Source organism: Buteo buteo, chromosome 27, assembly GCF_964188355.1.
Source record: "Buteo buteo chromosome 27, bButBut1.hap1.1, whole genome shotgun sequence".
NCBI lineage: Eukaryota > Metazoa > Chordata > Aves > Accipitriformes > Accipitridae > Buteo > Buteo buteo.
The window spans coordinates 3,273,768-3,293,432 of record NC_134197.1 but is presented as its reverse complement, the minus strand read 5'-3'; the positions used below and the strand labels follow the sequence as shown (position 1 = coordinate 3,293,432).

General features: G+C 52.5%; 1 protein-coding gene across 2 annotated transcripts; it reads left to right on the top strand.

Annotated features, from left to right (window-relative positions):
- Nucleotides 1–464: 464 nt before the first annotated feature.
- ALKBH5 (alkB homolog 5, RNA demethylase) lies at nt 465–19,370 on the top strand. Of its 2 annotated transcripts, none has more exons than XM_075058922.1 (5): nt 465–615; nt 855–1,685; nt 8,339–8,419; nt 12,814–12,969; nt 14,701–19,370. In XM_075058922.1, the coding sequence occupies exons 2-5, from the start codon at nt 961–963 to the stop codon at nt 14,882–14,884; spliced, it is 1,146 nt and encodes a 381-aa protein (XP_074915023.1). In that variant the 5' UTR covers nt 465–615; nt 855–960; the 3' UTR covers nt 14,885–19,370. The 2 variants fall into 2 exon arrangements, with proteins under 2 accessions (XP_074915023.1, XP_074915024.1); XM_075058923.1 differs by having other exon boundaries at nt 475–615; nt 858–1,685.
- The last annotated feature ends 295 nt before the right edge of the window (nt 19,371–19,665 follow it).

Below are 19,665 nucleotides of genomic sequence, written 5' to 3'. Positions count from 1 at the left end.
CTTTCCGCTAAGGTCCCGTCCCCCCGTCCCCCCACCCCGAGCCGCCCAATCAGTCGCCGGCTCGAGCGCCTCGCGCCCGCCCACCCACCCCCCCAACCAATCAACGCCGAGCCGGGAGGCGGAGCGTTGGCGTTAGCGGCGCTGCCGGTACCCGTTACGGGCGCGAGGCGAGGGCGGAGGTGGCGGCCGGGGCGGGGCGGGGCCGGGCCGCGCGCGTCGCTTTGACGTGCCGTGCGAGGGGGTGGGGCGGCGGCGGCGGCGCGTGCGCGGGCGGGGCGGGGCGGCGATCCGGGATGTCGGGCTGGCTCCTGGTGACGTAGCGCGCCGCGGGAAGGGCCGCGCGAGACCCCCCTCCCCCTCCCCCCCCGGCTCCGGTTGCCGCCGCCGCCCCCCCCCCCCCCTCCGGTTTCTCCTTCCGTGTCTTCCCTTCCTCCTCCTCCTCCTCCTCCTCCTCCTCTTCCTCCCCGCCATGGGCAGCGGCGCGGCGGCGGGAGCGGGTAGGGCGCCTTACCGCGCCGGGGCCGCCGCTGGGCATGTGCCAGGCCCGACCGCCGCGTGAGCGCCGCCGCCGGCGATACCGGCAGTATTGTCCGCCGTCCGCTCCCGGGCGAAGCCGTGAGTGTGGCGTCCGTTGGGCCGAGCCCTTTTCTCCGGGAGGGGGGTGGGCGGGAGGGAGCCAGCCGTGTTGCCTCACCGGGAGGAGGTGGTGGTGTTGGGGGGGGGGGGGTCGGGGTCCGTCTCCCGGGGGTGGGGGCTCCGGTGGGCTCGGCCCGGCCGGTCGCGATGGCGGGGGTTGGGAGAGAGAGCGGGGGGGGTCCCGTCCTCACCTCCCCGTTCCTCCGGGGCTCTTCCAGCAGGGCGGCGGGTGCCATGAATAGCAGCTGCGCGTCCCCCGCCGCCGCCTCCCGCCGCCGCCTGCAGCACCGGGATCGATAGAGGCGGGGGCTGCGGGGACGCACTATGGCCGGCAGCGGTTACACGGACCTGCGGGAGAAGCTCAAGTCCATGATGCCCTACCGGGACGGCCACAAAGGCGGCGGCGGCGGCGGCAGCCTCCCACGGGAACCCCCCGAACCCCCCTACGATCGCAAACGCCGGCACCAGGAGGATTCCGGCTCGGAGCCCAGCGACTACGAGGAGCAGAAGGAGGAGGAAGAAGCTCGGAAAGTCAAAAGCGGCATCCGCCAGCTTCGCCTCTTCAGCTCCGAGGAGTGCGCCAAGATCGAAGCTCGGATCGAGGACGTGGTGTCCCGGGCGGAGAAGGGGCTCTACAAGGAGCACACGGTGGATCGGGCGCCGCTGCGGAACAAGTATTTTTTCGGGGAGGGCTATACCTACGGGTCTCAGCTGCAGAGACGAGGCCCCGGCCAGGAGCGCCTGTACCCGCGGGGGGAGGTGGACGCCATTCCCGAGTGGGTGCACGACCTGGTGATCAGGAAGCTGGTGGAGCACCGGGTGATTCCCGAGGGCTTTGTGAACAGTGCCGTCATCAACGACTACCAGCCGGGGGGCTGCATTGTCTCCCACGTGGACCCCATCCATATCTTCGAGAGGCCCATCGTCTCCGTCTCCTTCTTCAGCGACTCGGCGCTCTGCTTCGGGTGTAAATTCCAGTTCAAACCCATCAGGGTCTCGGAGCCCGTTCTCTTCCTGCCCGTGAAGAGGGGAAGCGTCACGGTGCTCAGGTAAACCGCCCGCATTGCCGAGGCCTCCGCTAACGTGCCGGGGCTCGGTTGTGTAACGCTAATCACGAGGCACGCGGATGCACGCGCCGACGGCGGCTCGGGCTTGATCTCGCCCGCCTGTAGGCGTGCAGGGTCTCGCTGCGACGGAAGGGGTGAAGGAAGGATCTGGGGGGGTCCTGCTGCCGTGGTGAATGGGGATTTGGGTGGGTGATTAATTTGGCGGGGGGGGGGGGGGTAGTGCCATCTCTGCAGGCCTCGAGGCGAGTCCTGGTGGGAGTGCGGCCACTTGCGGAGCTGAGCTTTGCCGTAGTTCCCGTAAACGGTAAAAATAACACATTGAGATACAAAATGGATCCTCTGCCCAAGAGCGGTCAGAGCGGAGCAGCTGGCTGGGATGGGGCTCCTGGGTCTATTCTTAGCTTGGCCAGTGCCTCCCTGACCTGACCTTAAGCATGGAGAGGAGGTGTGAACGGCCTCGTCTTCCCAGTCTGTAAACTGGGAATGCTAATCCCTCCCCTGCCCGATGCCGTTGGGGAGACCGGAGTGCAGAGCCCCATGGGACTGTCGCTTGGAAGCAGTGGCGGGTCACAGGCACAAGGAAGGACTTCACGTGCGTTCTGGCAAACGGGGGAAGAGCTGTGGAGGTGAAATGACCTGCCCAAGGTCACGCAGCCGGTCGGTAGTAAAGCTGGGATTGGCACTGGGAAACGCCTGCTTCCTAATCCCCGCTGACTCCCGGTACGCGCTGGGCGGGCAGAGCAGGCAGGTAAGGGGACAGGCAGAGTGCGCGCAGGCTGGTGCGTACGGACCCGCCGGCGTCCAGGTCTTGGGGAGGGTGGCTCGAAGCCCAGTGCCGGGGCTGCCCGACGTGGGAAGCACCAGTCCCTCGTGTCCCTGAAGGTCAGAGTGCTCCCTGCCAGGAGCAGGGATCGCCGGGACTATGCCAGCAGTGCTCTGAGCTACCAACAGTATCCTCGTTTGGGGTTTTATTTTTTGGACTGGTAAAGGTCCAGGCCGGTTTTCAGGGCTCCCGGGCTGTAACACAATCCCCTGCTTTGGCTTGTAAAGTGATCGCCGCAGGGTTCGGGAAGGAATTTTTTCCCCCCCGCATACGCACAGCCTTGCACCGTTGACTAGTGCATCAATAATAAATGCTGAGATCTCGCGTAGCTTTTATCTCGGAAAAGCTGCACAAACGTTAACTAATCCTCGCCGTACCCCCAGCGTTAGGTAACTTCTGTGGATTAGCGAGGGATGAGGGAGGCTGCAGAGGGAAGCGGGAACGGCGCCGAGGACATTTTCTCGTTCTCTGCTGGAGTGGCCGGGGCAGGGAGGGTGCCGGAGGACGGGGAGGGGGCAGAGGTCACGGTGATTTTGTGAAACGGGACTCGGGAGCACCCATCCTGCTGAGTGTCCTTTTATCTCAGAGCAAGCTCCATCCCTGGGGATGGAGACTGCTGGCTGTGAGGCAGCCGCTCCGCTCCCTGACATCTCTTAGGCACCAGGAGGGAAACTTTCTACCCTAATTTTCTTGCTGGTGATGCAAACCCCTGTGCCGTCTTTCCCCGGCGGGCCTGGAGTAAATAGTTGTCCTTTCTTTTACAGCCAGAGGCCTTTTTTTTTTTTAAGGACAGCGAGAATATTTTCTTGCTTAGAAGCATGCTGGCAGTGCTGTTAATGTAGGGTCAGTCTGAAGTCCTGTAGTCAAAGCCACTAGGAAAACTCATGGCCTTGTGTCTGAAGCAGGATTGGGACTTTGCAGTGAAGGATGGTGGCAGGAGGAAGAGGTGCTTTTCTCTGCTCCTGGACCAGAGAGTGATGTTTTCTTGTCCCAGACCCTTGCTCTTCTCCCAAAACTGCTGGGAAGAGGAAGCAGGCCCAGGGCTCCCGGAATTGGAGCGGGGTGTCTCCCAGGCTGGTGCATTTGGGTTGGTGGCCAGCGTCACCTGGGTGCCGTAATCAGTTTATTAACTGATGGTTGAAGCAATCAACCAGAGTTACAAAACAAACAAAGATATCTTTTAACTCTTGATTAGAAGGGTTGGTTTCTGACCAACCCAACTCTGGAGTTAGATGTTCCATTTTCCAGCAAATAATAGACTTGAAAAAAAGGGGATTATTTCAGTTTTGGTACAGCAGTTAGCAGATACTTAGCACTCACTTAAGAGAGATTCTGCCAAAGTGATTGTTCTGTGATGATATGATCCTGGCTGGACGCAGGTTCCTCGACTCCTGCAGATCTCCTTGTCTCCCCTCTAACCCCAGCAATTTGGGAGGAGCAGGGAGAGCTCCAGACCGTTGGGTCGGCTCTGAGGGGTGTATCTCCGAAATCCAGCCCTTGGTGATGTTTAAGTCAATTCCCCAAACTTGGCTTTTTCTGCTCTTAGTAAACAGTTGCTGAAGGCAGTTGCCCTGGAGATAGGGAAACGGCACAGATAGAAATGGCATGCTTGTAATGTCTGTGATTCAAATATTGCTGGGTCAGTGGCTGCTGCTGGCGTGCCGCCTTTCTGGGGAAGCCAGGTTAGCCGCATGCGTTTGGTTACCGTGTGGAAATCATGAGGATCTAAAGAAGGCTGTTGGATCTCTCCCTTTGCCCCCACATCGTTCTCAGGCTCTACCCAGGTCTCACCTGTCATGTTCCTGCTCTCAGCAGCCTATTCCAAATTGTCCTCCCAATTTTGTAGCCACCTACACGGCAGGGAGTTTGAAGAGGGGCTTTCCCCATATCCCTCCCTTGACTTTATTTGCCTACTGTGAAGCAGGCTGTGGTGTTTGCAAACACTGACCCCACCTCAAACTCACTGGAAAGTATTCGGACCTCAAACGACAGGTTAGTGTTTAAAAGGTGGAATGGAGATTCTCCTGCTGGGCTGCGCACCTCTGCCAGCACGACAAAGGCTAAGCCACCTTGCGACCTGCTAACTAGCCCTTTGCTTTTCCAGCAAGGCACTTTTTTCCTCTCCTTTCCCATCTGCGGTGAAGACTTGCCCTTGTAGGTTGTGACATCTAGAAGAAGACCTCCTCCAGTCCCCTCTTTTCCTGCAGCCCCAGGAAGCCGGTGCTCCTGCAGGTTTGTCCTGCTGCCAGCCGGGCCAAGGGAAAGCGACAGCAGTGCCTCGGTCTCTGCTGCTCTTTTCAGGCAGTCGGAGTGAAGTTGGATTTCAGTCCTGTTGGACCATCAGCTGCCTGTTGGGGGCTGCTTGCTGGACCATGTTTGTGGGTGTTCTTCTGGTTTTTTTGTTTGTTTGTTTGTTTTTAAAGAATTTGATAAGCATCAATCGATAGAAGCAGTGGGGAGGAGATGGAGGAATTTGTCCATTCATCTGGGGAACACGTGGTTTGACAAATGCTTAGGCTGGAAAAAAGGGATGGAGCTGGGGGGGGCGTTGTGCAGAGCCAGCCGGGGTGGGTGGTTCCAGCCAGACCCCTGCACTACACCGTGCCCCACAGATGCTGTCGTAGGTAGCAAATCTGAGTCCCCAGCCAGCTTTTGTTTAACTGTCGGGTGGTGCATCTCAGAACTGGGGTTGAAAATAGTGCAGTTGCATTTAGCCAGGGGAATAAATGACCAAAAGTAACATTTCCCAAGTTCTGAGAGCTTGTACGCCATACGGGCTTCCCTTCTGCAGCTGGTGAGTGCTCCAGGTTGTCTCCCTGCTGTGTGTAATAGCAGTGGAAACATCGTAATGTTTGTCTCTCCTGTTGTCTCAAGGCATGCCTGATGGTAACATAATTGGAGCTGGTTGGAGTTTCTGGAGGATGAATCTGCTTTCTTCCCAGCTGGAGGAATTCTCTGCAACTGCCTGGATTAGATGCTTTTCCAGAAAAGTCTGATGCCTCAGAACAGGCCGTTGGTGCAGAGGAAGTTCTGCATGTGCTAGTGGTGATGAGGCAAATAGATTTGTTCAAGCTTTGCTTGAACTGGTCAGTGTCACAGCTGTGGTTTGTGGCAGCAGCTTTCCTGAACCACAAGTAAAGCATTGAGCTGCACAAACTCTGTGATGGGCTAGTGTGCGAGGTTCCTCTGCCTCTGAGCTGGCCTGGCTGTTGTCAACCCCTAGAAATATTTCTTGTTAGATGTTCTGCAGAACTTCAGGGCCTCCTTTCTGCTGATGTTTGTACAAAAAAATCTGCTTTCATCTCCGTGTGAATCAGTTATGTAGTGGCTCGGCAGCAACTCTTGTGGACTGGAAAAGGGACTTGAGGAGGAGTTGGGGGTGTAAGATCCGACAGGTTGGTTAGGAGTTGGGGTGTTAGTTGGAGGAGTGTGTGGATAGCATCTACGCCTCCCCATGTTCTTCTGGAAAATGCTCTAGGCTGGAGTCATCATGCTCGGGTGTTCTTGTGGGCAGCAATTTAGGGTTTTCCTTACCAAGTTGTCTCTTACCTCGTGCTTTGGGTTTGTTCTCTGGGCAAGAAATCTCTGGGTAGACCCTCGATATTATTATAGGTGTTTTGTTCCAGCTTCTGCCCCATCACCCCTCATCAGGATGCAGCGAGGCCAGGCAGTGGGTGAGAAGTTCATACTGGCACAAAGCAGAATAAGTGTGACACAACCAAATAATCTTTTTCTTCCATTTCTCTTCCTGGTGCCTGTGCAAACCCCTTTGCTGGAGGGCCGTGCAGAGAGATGCTATCACTGTATCTGATGTGGTGTGAGCTGGGTTTTCCCACACCAGCGTGGCACTGGGACAGACTGGTGGGTCCCCATTAGGGCCTCGGATGGGGTTAGTGGGGCTGTTGCTTTGGTGCTGCCCATGTGCATCTGGGACTACGAGCTGTGCCTGGCATCACTCTGAAAGTGAGCTGGAAAGCAGGTCACTGCCTGGGGAGTGAGAACGAGTAGCCAGGCTGACATCTCATGATGGAGAGTGCAGGTCTGGAAGCAGACCCCTTCCCGAAGTTCAGAGTGTCGCTGAGGATGTGCCGAGTTGAATGTTAACATGGGTGCTATTAATGAATTCGCTGGAGCTTGACACAGAGATTCCTGGAACATGATAGAGCATCATTATAAGCCCCTTCGCATAACACTGTCTTGTTCTGCAGTGCCCCGGAGGATGGGGGGGATAGACATCAACCCCTGTTTTAACTGAACAGGTTTTAGACTCTTAACTCTCTTCTCAAAGCAGTAAATCCATCTTTGAGAGGTGTGTGTTCCTCAGTGAGTGGGTGGGTTATCTAACCAGATAAAGGAAACCCAGTCCCATCCCCAGAGAAGACCGGCGTGTGCGTGATCTGTTCTCTGCTCTGAGCATTCTGAATAACCTGCAAGCCAATGACCCTGGCCGTGCTCCTGGAGGGCTAGCTGACAGCAGCTTCACCGTAAAGCCTCGTGGGGAGAGTGGGCTCATTGATTTCTGCTTCAGGTTAAACCAGCGTGGGGGTGTGCTAGCTTTGTATGGCTTCAGCAGCCTCCGTCCAAGTCCCTTCAAAGGCATTTCTGTCCTTGTCAGCTATTTCAGGAGGCTCTGAAGGTGTTTTAACTTCTCTTTTTTCCCCATACTGGACTCTAGAAGGCTCTTTTGTGAACAGATGCTCTCCAAACAGCAGGTAGAGGGCAGGCCCACCTCTCAGACCTGCTCATTAGCACCCATGCGAGTGACGAGATGTGCTCCTGGTGGGGTGGTTTGTGTGTCCAAGCAAGCATGATGGCCGCTCTCCACAGACCCGCCGCAATCTCACGTGCTGCGCTGGACCCCGGGAGTTGTGCTGAACAATGGAAGCAGCCACAAGAAAAATGCTACTCTGTGTTGTGGGTAGCTGGGGCCCTCGTTGGCCATGGCTTTCCTCCTGCCTGCTAGAAACGTGGAGTAGGTGAAGTCATCTCATACAGCGAAACACTCCTGCCAAGAACGGCTACTGCGTGGTGACGTGGCTGCTTGAGCTTGGTGTAATTTTCCTCAGCCCAGGTAGCTGTCTCGCCTTGTGAGCCCTGTGGCAGGGAGGTTTTAGGAGTGCAGCTTGGTTTGCAGGTCTGAATTTGAAGGTTACCCCCTGTGCATTGTGTTGGGGTTGGGCTGTGCTGGGGGGTGATGTTTGTACCATGGCTGAGGATGTGCCACACGGGGGGGTAGTGGGGAGGGTGAGGGTGCTGAGACGGCAGCGTCTGTGCCCAGGTGAGGGGGGTGAGACACTTGACTCTTACCACCACTGCGCCCCCTCCTCAACTAATGAATCTTCTCATTGACTCCGGTACGCATAAGTGTCTGGGTATGCTGTGCATCTCAGCCACGAGAGATGGCTTTTTCTCAGGGACATATGTCAGAAGATGCTTTGGAGCAATATGCTGATTTTTTTTCCCTGCTGTTGCTCTCTAATTTCTTGATAAATGAATTGGCTGAATTTACACTCCATAAACTCATTTTCTACATGTCTTATTTCACAATGTTGTGGCAGGTGGTAGTTTCCTCTGGTATATGCTAAAAAACTGAGTAAAAAAAAAAAAAAAAGCCTTGACTGTCCTCATTCTTTCCTGGAGTTTCTTCCTTCCTATAAGTCTAGCTCCTGTGTACCTGGGGAATGGTGTTTGGAGGAGGAATTCCTGGTGGAAGTTAGGAAATGACTGGCCAAACTGAGTTGTTGAGGCTGGCAACCACTTTCTGCTTCTGCCTGTCATCTTTCTCACAGTGGCTTTTTGTTTTTGTTGTCAGTGGATATGCAGCCGATGAAATTACACACTGTATTCGACCACAGGACATTAAGGAAAGAAGAGCTGTCATCATCCTTCGAAAGTAAGTGTTGAAGCCCTCCGGACAGTAAGATAAACTTGGATGTGGTGTTGTGATGTTTCCTAAGGTGCTTTTAAAGAAACGCTTTAAAACTGTCTTGCTTGTTAATTTGCTGGCTTGATCTTACGTCTTGCTTAGATGTCACTCTCATGCTTACTTGTGTCTTGCTGTACCCATCGCTTGGCTGGTGGAAGTAGATGGAACTTGTTACTGCAGAGTTAATCACTTCTTGGCTCAGTGCGGCAGTACTTCATTGTAATGTCTGGGTTTGCAAGCCTTGTTCATGTCCAAACACCTGGCTTTTATTGGCTGCCTAACTCCAAACAGCTAGGATTTCAAACTAGCTTGTTTTGGGCTATGTATTCAGGTGTCTGACCATATGATACCCACATGAGTGAGTTACCTGGACAGTCCTTTGGAGCTAATGCTTATGATGGAGAATCTCCTGTAAAGCAGATAAAGTTTTCTTGGTAACATGGCTTTCATTTCCTGGGGAGAGTGAGAGGAAGATGCTGGCTTTGAAGGGAAACAGATGCAGTGAATTTAGTGCTCACTTTACAGAACTTGTCCTTCAAGTCGGTGTTGGGAAGCCAAGCTCTGTAAGCTGTTTTAGAAGCACGCTTCCTGTTTAAGAAGATACGCTGTCTTGATGGCATTTCATCAACCAGTGCTTGTTCCTAAAGCTCTTAAGAAAATGGAGAAAAAATAAACCAATCCCACCCCAAACTCCCTCAGTATAACCTTTTTTTGTGCCCAGAAATGTCCTCTCTAATCAGTTTCTTCTACTAAGGAGACCAAAAAATGTGACTGCCACACATTGACCCATATTGATTGTGCCTTAGAAGGTGTTAGCAGTAATTCTGCTGTCAAGAAATCTTTTTGCAAGTGAAAACACATGACTTGAGTCCTGTGAACCAAGCCAAAAGTGTGGGCATTGGTGGCAGGGCTGCAGTTGTGGCCCAGACTGGCATAAGGCTAGCAGGCAAGTGGTCTAGATTCAGACTTGCTGAGCTTTTGGATGGCTTAGTTGGTTTTAAAACAAGTCTGGCAACGTTGTGAAGATATGGCACAAAGCCAGTGGACTGGAGTTGGACATCTGGTTAGAGAGACCCATGAAATGAAGGCAGGAAAAACAGCAGCCCTGAGGCGTTAGCCAGGCTAAATCAGCACAGACCCAGGGAGGCGGGATGAGATGTGGCAGGTGATAGAGTGGGATGAAAGAAAGACAGATTAGAACCAAACCACCCAATAGCTGGTTATTGCCACGTGAGGTTTAAGGTGAGAGGGTTGCGATAAAAACTAAAAGACTGTTGTGTTCACGTTGTTGGTTACTGCAGCCAACAAAAAGCAGTGCGAGCGCTGATGAACACCAGTGGAAGGCATCTCCAAATCCTGTAGCTGCTTTAGTTGGGCTTTGGGATAGAGAAGCTGCCTGTCCTAGGCTGTAGAGCAGTTCCCTAGAAAAGACAATCAGCTAAATAAACTGAAGTGCCCAAACTGGTGCAGATATCTAAGATACTCGTTTAAACTGGCTCTACCTCTTGCTTTCGCCAGCTTCTGTAAGCTAAGGATGTTGAGTTATTTCCGTCTAGCCTGACTGTCCTCAAAAGTGCAACTGGGCAAGCACCTAGCTGGCTGGGATGTACCCGGCTGACCTGGTGCATCACTGCTGAACAGACAAGGCCCATTAGCTCCTTGCAGAGCCCTGTTGCGTATGTTTGCTTAGCTATCCTTCTGTAGCAGTGCGTCCTTCTGTCTAACCCTGATTTTAGGGGCCTGATTTGCTTAGTGCTAGAGCAGAAGTGTGTCTCTGCCCAGTCATATGCAGACAGCGATGGGCTGACCTGACTGGCAGGCTGAATGAAACCACAACAGGATTTTTCTCTTGAGCAAAGTGGAAACCCCCTGGTAATTATTTTTGTGTAATCTCCGTAGAGCTTAGCAGCCCTGGTGAATACATGGCAATTGCCTGTTTGCCAAAGGGTGCACTCTGCTGCCAAATAGAGCTTATTAATTGCTGCTTATCCCTTGTGACGGCGGCCGTCTCCTCGCTGAGTCCCGTGTGCATGCATGCATGCACAGCAGGGCTGCGGTGACCTTTGTCTGCGCTCGCATCCCCGCGGCATGTATTGCTGCAGCGAATGCCATTCCCTAGTCCCGGATCATGCGACTTTGTGCAGTCTGAAATAGCGTGTTATGCAACCAGGAAAACAGCTACTTCCGCTGGTAGCCTGCTAGCATGAAAGGCCTGGGAGCAGCCAGCGGCCTCATAAAACTCCCCTTCCTCATCTTCATGGTAAGAATCAGCCCTGAGCTTTCCAGCGGGATCAGATCAGTTGGGTCACAGAGCAGCATAAACTTTGCTGCAGCTTGGAGCTGGGATATTCGGCTCTGAATAGGCTGCCAGAGCCTGCTGGGCCCCAGACGTTTGAGTCTGGATCTGCTCTTGCCGCTATTCCGAGCGTGTGGTTCTAGAGACGGTTTTTGCTGGCAGCGGCAGGAGAACAAAGCTGCACGAGCTAGAGAAGTGGCTGGGTTTTGCAGGATGCTTGAGAGCAGCGTGGTTACCAAGTAGGTCATAAACACTTCAGTGCTGTAGTGTGATGATATTTACAGTGTTTCCTGCGTATCGGAGTGCAGGACTGCGGGGAGCCAGCCAGGTTTGGAAGCGCTTTGAGCAAGAGTCTGGGGAGGGGAACGGTGCGCTCAATTTCATGAGATGCTGAAAGAGGTAACGTGGGAGGTGGGGATAGAAATGAGACCTATTGAAGCAGGTCTTGAAAGTCGTTTTAGAGGGCTTATGCTGCCGTTTGTAAGCACTTCTTTGCAAGCCATTGCATTGGGGAGTTATTCTATTTAACTTGAACCTCAGTAGGTAATTTGCTCTCCATTTTAGTATAGCCTCTCCTCGTACCTGCTTCTGCAACTCATACCTGCATTGCTCTGTGGACAGAGAGAGTGTGGCTGGTGTTCCCTTGCCCTTGCTGTATATTCGGTGGTTTGTTTGTTTTAATTGCAGGCCTGTAGTTGCTGTTGTCGTTGAGAGGTATTTAAACCACCTAACTTGTCTGGGGCAGGATCTGCAATGCCTTTGGTGTTCAAGCTGGACTGGGTCCAGTCCTGGAGCTGAGAACAGCTCAGGACAGTGGCATTGTGGACTAGCGCCGGCTCCAGCCTGGCAGCTGCCTGCGGAAGTGTTCCTTGTTTCTGGCATGCTGGGCAGACTAGGGCTGCCGTGCCCGTTTTCACGTGTGCCAGGCTGGCATTGCCCTGGTTAACTTGAAGAGGCTCTCTCTGATGGCGGACAGGAAGCTTGGCAACTGGACGTGCTTCCTAATGGGAGTTTAGGTTGGGATTCTCCTGTGGAAACCTCCCTCAGGACCTAAAGTTCAGCACTAGAGAGCAAGTAGTGGTTCTCCGCTTTCTTTCACCCAGACCCCTTCCATATTCACCCCTAATCCCAAGGAAGGAGACAGGCTGCAGCAACAATATCAGGGTGCCTTTCCTTCTGGGAAGTGGCTTCCATCCTCCTGAAATAGGCAGCTCTGGAGCACTGGCACCACCTTTTAGAGTATTTTGCCCATTCTTAGGCTTCAGTCTGAGTTTTGAAATAGACTTTAGCAGAGCTTGTAAGTTGAGACTGGTAACTGTGCTGTGCTTGGGAGATGGCAATAGCGCTGTGATAAGACGCTGCGCCGTGGAGTTTTTATTCCTGCTGCTTAGCCTGCTGCTTCCCCTCCACATGTGCATGGCTACGGTCGTGCCTGGGCCAGTGGCAGTTCTGCTCTGGGATGAGCTGTGCTTGCTCTCTGCTGTAGCTTGAGCGTGTGCTGTGCGGCTGGAAGGGATGTGGTGCAGCTTCTGTTTGCTAGACCTTCTCCTGACTCGTGCTTCAACTCTTTAAACCTCTTAGTCAAGCTGAGAAAGGCCTGACCCCACGAGATCTTGAGACAGTAGGGAGTTTCCAGATAGAAGCAGTTATTACTGTTGTAGGTGATGATGAATTTCGCAGGGCATCTCCCAGGTGGCTTAACTGGAGCTGCGAGTTATTGACGAGTCACTGTGATTTCACAGGATTTTACAGGTGCTCCAACGCCTCTACTCTGTATCCCATAACTGGGATTGCAGTGAGCCCAGCACCATCTGCATTCGCCTCATGACTACACATGTTCCTAAGCCTTCCTCTAACCAAGGCAGCAAAGGTTAAAGCTGAAGCTGCAAGTAGCAGAAAGCTGCAGCTAGTTCTGCTGTTGAGCGTAATAGTCCTGACCTTCTTCCTGAGCTGTGTGGCTGCGATTGAGGGTTCTGCTTCAGCATCTAGGACAGACGTCTGCTGCAGCACGCTAGCGGTTCTGTAGAAACTCCTTGCAAATTCTCTTCTCTTTAAATATTTGCAGAACAAGACTAGATGCACCTCGATTGGAAACAAAATCCCTGAGTAGCTCTGTGTTGCCACCAGGTTATAACTCTGACCGTCTATCGGGAAGCAACCGGGACCAGATCCTGAAACCAAAGCGGTCCCATCGCAAAGCAGATCCTGATGCTGCTCACAGGTAGGATGATCTCTGCTAAGATCAATGTTTTGGATGGTATCTCTAGGTCAGTGCACGTCTAAGGTTCCTGGCCTCTGACAAGAGAGGCTGCACAGCACACTTAAAAGCATCCTAGTTTGCACCTCCTGGGTGCTTTCTGTGGTGTACAGATCTGTTTTATCAGAATGAGGTTCTTTATACGTTCCTCCTAGGCTTGCAAAGGCTAAGCTCTGGCTGTAAGCAGCTTACATTGTTTATCCTGTGAGTGGCATAATGAAGAAGCAATAGATTTGGCTGGCTGTTGATAATGCAGTCATTCAGAACAATAGTTTCCCTGCAGCTAATTATTTTTGACCTCTATTGCCAAGCAACCTGTGCAGCTGCGTTAAACTATATTATGAAAGCAGTCTTGGGAGAGAATGTGAGGTTTTGCTATCTGGGAAAGGTGAAGGCCGCCTTGGGAAGCTTCTCAGACCTGTTTTGGTTCCAGAGCTGCATGTGTATATTTTTGTGTGTGTAACCAGACTGTGTGAAAGCAGAAGCCTGACCTTCAGGGATGCTGCTTGCTGAGGTTTCAGACAGCTTGAGCTCTGCGGCAAGGCTTTCCTTAAACTCCACCTTGCTCTGCGTGAATGTACTGATAGCCGTGAGTGATAGCCAGTCTGCCAGCTGTCGTGCAATATTTCTGGTATTCTCCAATTCCAAAGCTTCCGGAGGATCGAGAGAGCATTCTCTGCAGATCGTGTAAAAGCCAAAAGTCGGTTCGGTCCCGGGGCTTGGCTGCTGTGCGGTCCCAGCTCGTGTTTCAACCTGTCCTGGAGGGAGGAGGGTGGGGATGACTTGTTTATGAGCGGTGTTCATTCACCTGGACTCAGACTGACTGGGAAGATAGATCAAGAAGAGAAGCTAGCCTGCAAATGAAGGCTTACCTCTGAGCATGCAGTGGGCTGATGTATGATTAGAGGAGCAATCATGCAGGACAAATCTGTAGATCCGTGAGGGCTGGTTTTTAGCCTGTTGTGACCTTATCGGGGTGGAGGGACTTCCATGGACTCCTGCAGTAGATGGGTATGAAAAACATGTGTTTTTCTTCCTTTGGCCTCAAAGGCTCCAGTATAACATAGGTAAATAGCATGGATATCAGATAGTGGGATCTCTTGGAGAAACTTGGCAGTTGCCACCTAAGATAAAACAAGTGGTCTCTGCAGCCACCAGCCCAGTCCTACTACAAAGTGATCGCAGGTGAGAGCAGAGGCAGCTTTGCAGAAGTAACAACTGTGCTGTGATAATGTTTGTGAGAACTAGTGAGAGGACAAAGGAGTTCGGAGCTGTGGTTTGATCCTGCACCACAAGCACCTCAGCAGCTTGAAAAGGAGCTCAGCTCTCTGCTGTGAGTTCTGCTGGAGGAGAGGCAGACCCCTCTGCCCAAGGGATGTTTCTTGGGGCCACAAGCTGCACTTAAAAAGAGGTGACTGGGCTGTTTGGAAGTGTTCCTGGTGGAGGTAAAGACCAAAACTTGCCCTGGGAAGGGGAAGGACTTGCACCGTCAAAAGCAAAGTTTGCAGCCTCCCCATGGGTAGTGAAACTTGGTCATCTGTTCCTGCTCTGCTGAGTGCCCAGCACTGGGAAAGCAATGTGGAAACAGTCAGTCATATCGCTCAAAGTATGCAAAACCGCAGATAGTGTCTGCATAAGGAATGCCTGAATCCTGTCATGGATGTGCTCTCACTCCCTCTTTCTCTCTCTCCATAGGCCACGGATTCTAGAAATGGATAAAGAGGAGAACAGGCGCTCAGTCCTCTTACCAAAACATAGGAGACGGAGCAACTTCAGCTCTGAGAACTATTGGCGAAGGTCTTACGAGTACACGGAGGACTGTGACGAGGAAGAGGAGGACGGCAGCCCAGCCAGGAAAGTTAAAATGAGGCGACACTGAGGATTGCACTTTCCAGGCTTGTGGAGCTGATGAGATTGGCCTCCAGTCTGTGAAAACTTTCTCCTCCCTCTGGCTATCTTCCATCTAGCTTCAGTTTTGGTTTTTCCTTTCAGGCTGAAGAGTAAACAGGAAGGATCTAGGCGATTTGTTTTTATGAATGGAGGAATGCTGAGACATACGTAAGGATGGAACATGTCCAGTGCACATGGTGTCCTGAGTCATGGGTCAAATGGGCATCTCTCCCTTAGGAAGCAGATAAAGTTATGCCAGGCTGTCTGTTGGGATTTCTTTTGAAAACACCAAAAAGTTTAACTGTTTCATTGCGCAAGATTTCAAGAGTTGTATTTTTGTTTTTTTGCTTTAACTTTGTTCCTTTTCATGTGTTCTAAATATGATGTTTGACCCCAGGAGCTGAAACTCTCTGTGGTGGCCTCGTATTCCTTGCTTCACCAAAGGGCTCCTTAGTCTGCTCTTACCTAGTTGTTGTTGGGTTGTGTTTTAAGGGTGCCCTGCAGTAACTGGAAGTTTGAAGCTTTGCAGACCCCTCTTACTGCAATTGATTTCAAAGAGTTTAGGACATTTTTGTTGCACTTTAGTACCAGTTTTAAATGCTGTAGGTTTCCTTTCCAGTCCCTTTTCACAAGTCAGTGTGGGCTCACAGCCTTGTGTCCTTGCGCTGCCCTCTCCGAGAAGAATGTACTTGAGCTCTGGTTTCTCAGTGCTGGTCTGACCAGGGGTGTATTTTGGTTGAGGAGGAAGGAGATGTGGCTGGCTTCATTTGAGGCTGGCCCAGCATTGACCCGAGGTCCATATTGGAGCCCCGGGGCTGCTGAGTGAGTGATCGCATTGAGTACATGCTGCTTCCCAGAGCTGGAGATAGCAAAGAGGAGGAGGAGAGATGCTGTGCTTGTGAGGACACTTGCCTTGGGATCCTCTGAGAAGACCTGTTCTCCACTGCCCCTTTTAGGTGGAGAGAGTTGAGGTGGCGCAGCATCCCATCCCGAGGGACCGGCTGCGTTCTGTCAGAGCAGGAACAGGCGCTGCCACGGCCTTGGGGGAGCTGGGCAGCTCCACTGCGGTCTGTCCCCTCCGAGGCTGGCTCTGGGAGCAAGGACGCTGCAAGGGTCTAGTTTGGCCCCAGTTCAGTGCATTCAGCAGCTAGTGCTGCAGCGGTTGCCCTCCTCCTCCTGGCTTATTCCTGCCTGTGTTCCTGGGGTAGGGAGTTTTCTGGTTGCTACAGAAAATGCTGAGAAAAATCAGGCATTCGGCCTCGTGGAGTTAGTGTTAGCAAGTCTGCCGCCTTCCTCCTCTTCTCCCACCCGGTTTGTGTTAGCCCAGACCAAAGCCTCAGCGTTTTCAAAGTTTGGGGCCCAACACCATATTTAGAACCGTACTTTTAAGAAACTTCCTCCAATTGATTCTTTGAACCCAAGTGTTGGCAGTTGTAAGGAGTAGTCTTATTTTTAAATTTTTACTGCTTTGCCCTCCCTCAAATTGTAGTTTTTCTTAGTGTCGTGTCCCCCACACACTTCACGGTCTGCACGCTTGGCAATAAAAAGATGTAATATATTTTGAAACCCGTTTGCTGCTGTCTTGAGGGGCTCCCAGTCAAAACAAACAAACAAACAAAAAAAACCAAACCCCAGGCATCATTCCCCGGAGTGCTGTTCCTTGGCAATCGAGCACATTTGCTGACATCTGGGTTTCGGTGTCCTTTTCCTTCCCCGCTGACTTCTGCAGCTCCTGCCACTCGCCCATTGTTGGGGTTTCTGCTCAGGCTGCATCTAGCGGTCACATTAGTGCAAAGGAAATTACCATCACCTTCAGCGCCACTGATCTGCAAGGTCCCCAGTGCCTGTCTCTTGCTTCTCTTTATCCGATTGCTTTCCTGGTGAGAGCCCCATTCGGCTTGGTGTGGAGGTATGGGCACAGCCTCACGGCCAGCCTTTGAAGGAACCTGTCTTGTCTGCCCAGAGATCTAAAAGTTCATGCTTCTGCTGCTTCTGAAACCTTTAAAAAAAAACATTTTCAGACCACGCTTAGTGTTTGAAGCGGTGTTCCTCACCCTCCCAGCTTTCTGCAGAGAATCCGGGCCAGCTCTTGGCTACAAACACCTTGTTTTGGAAAGCTCGGCATTCCCCTGATAGCAAAACCGCATGCTGGGAGCAGTGATCCTTTCTCTTCCTTATGGCTGGTGCAAACTTCTCCAACAAGCTAGAGACCTGCTAGCAGGATGCCTAGCAATGGCTGTTTCTAGTTGTCTTTCTGGATTCATCCTGGATGTGCCCCGTGCCCTTCTCGGTGTCAGGCTCTGCTGCGGGTGCTGCTGACGGTGGCAGTGGTTGCTACCAGAGGTCTTGGCTCTGCACAACCTGCTCTTCCCCTCTCCTCCCGCACCAGCTCCCAGTTTTACTCCTACCTCCGTAATATGGATACTGTATCCTGGTGTCTCAACTCAAAATGAAGCTGGAGGCAACCTGCCTTTCTGGGGCCGCTTCCCAGAGCAGGGCTCCTGTGGGATGAGGCATTGGCTGTATCTGCTGAAAAGGCATCCTGAGGTCTTACCTCTAGCCTAGTACCAACCATCACCTCATCCCAGTCCTTGTGCAGTTTGTACACGCGCAGGTATCCTTCCTTTCCCGGTTTGTTTCAGTATTCCCGCATGCCATAGTTGGGAGCGCTCCCCTCCTTCCTTCCCCCACTGCCCCACATCTGTGTGGTGTGTCTGAGCTGGCAGCTGTGGCTGGAGGGACAGGAGGAGCTCCTCGTCAGAGCCGCTCTCCAGCTGCTGTCTGTTCTCATGTGTGCTTGGTTTTCAACCTGACTGGTTGGGGCTTGACACCTTGGAGAGAGAGAAAGAGAGTGGGATGCAACCAGTCTGACCCGTAGCATCTCTTGGGCGAGGAGTCCCCAGCATGTAGGCAGGCCATCTTCCCCACTTGTACAGACATTTTCTATACATACGGATGTATATGTGTAGATAACATGGTTTTTTAACTCTTTTGCACTGAACAACATCGGAGAGAAACCTTGATTCCAAACCAGAAGATGCATTTTTCATGTGGATCCAGATGCCTAGATCCCTTACTATAACCTGTCTGGTAAAACTGGCTCAGAAATACTGGTGATGCCTGTACCTGTTCTCTGTCACTGGCTGTGTCGGGTTGCCTGCAGGCTTGGGGTCAGGCTGGTGGCATGGGTCTGGTGCGGAGGATGGAGGGTGGTGAGCTTCAGTTTGGAGGCAAAACTTCTCCCCGTTTGCTCCGTGGCATGGGCTCATGCACAGACCTGACCCTGTCGGGCTTTGTCGTGTCTGTCTGGTCCGGTCGTGTGGTCCGACCTCCTTTCCATCCACCCACAGTGTGTCATTCATGTAACCCGCTCAGCCCAAAACTTGGGAATAAGGCTACATCCAATGTGATGATCCCATGCACCCAGACCCACAGCCCAGACCATGAGAACTGTCTTTCCTAAGGAAGGGGGAGGAAGGTGGGGTTTGTCCCCACTTTTCTGCAAAGAGCAGGAGGAATTGGGGTTTGTTACCATTACCTGTATCTCGAGAAGACTTGGTGGTTGAACTAAAGCTCTTGCATTGGTCGTGTGGGCTCGATATGTCTGTAGGAAGAGAAGGAAAGGCTGTTTGCTGGCGGTAAGAGGTGAGCTGGCCTAGGGAGGGGCTGTCAAGTCTGTCGGCAGGTCCCTGCCTGGATGGGCTTGGCAGGCAGGCTGCCTGCAGCCGGGGAGCCCTGGTTGCCACATCTGGCTCCATACCTGCTGAACTCACATCCAGCTGTTAGGTGAGAGCTCTGATGCCTGGGAGCTGCGATCCCAGTACCAAGGCTTGGCTCATCCCGGGGGTCGCTGGGGCGCGGGGGAAGCCGATTTCTGCCGGGGTGAGAGCTCAGGCCTTTGGCACTCGCCGCTGCATGGTCTGAGCCCCATGGGTCGAAACAGTTGCCATGCTTTGAGGAGGGTTCGGAGGGCTGGGGTCTGGACCCCCGCCAGCGGCAAATAGTCTTTTATCTGCCAAAAGTGTTCCCTTTCCCGGTCGAGAGGAGAAATGTTTGGCCAAGAAGCGTGTCTCTGCTCCTTCCCGCGCCCCTGCCCACACTTACAAGTTCTGGCTGACTTTAATTTTGTTTTTTAAAGATTCTAATTTTTTTTTTTGTTACAAATAAAAATAAAAAAATAAAGAAGAAGTGGCAATATTTTTTTCCGTAAGCTTTTCCTAGGAAAAAGCGTGGTTTGTAACAAAGTTGTACAGTTCTGAAGTTTGAGATACGAGAAGTACCGTGTGAAACGCTGTAAATGGGGCAGAGATTATTTTATGTACAGTCTGACGCGGGGGGAATCTTTTAATTCTGGTTGATTCTTAGGAAGAATTTGGTTCTTCACTGTCAGGGTTTGAAATTTCATGGTTTCATTATTATTATTTTTTTTTCTTGTATAGATTGCTGCATTAATTGAATAAAAGCAGAAAGCATCACTCTGCCTGCCTGTGTGGTGGTGCTGGCGGCTGGGATGTGTGCCTCGCTTCCCGGCCGGCAGAAACGAGGTTGCGAGGAGTAGGGAACTGCTTCTAAATTAAGGGAGTATTTAGCTCCTTGGGGACAGGGCAGCCAAACGCAGTGTCTGTCCCTCCTGTGCTGCCCTAGAAAGCAGCGACGGGGCTCGCTGCCCTCCTCCTCCTCCTCCTCCTGCTCTCCCTCCCCGGGGACTGGGGAGCAAATGTGGATGCTGTCCCCCTGCAGCTCCCACCCTGCCCCACCGCCCAGGCCTGT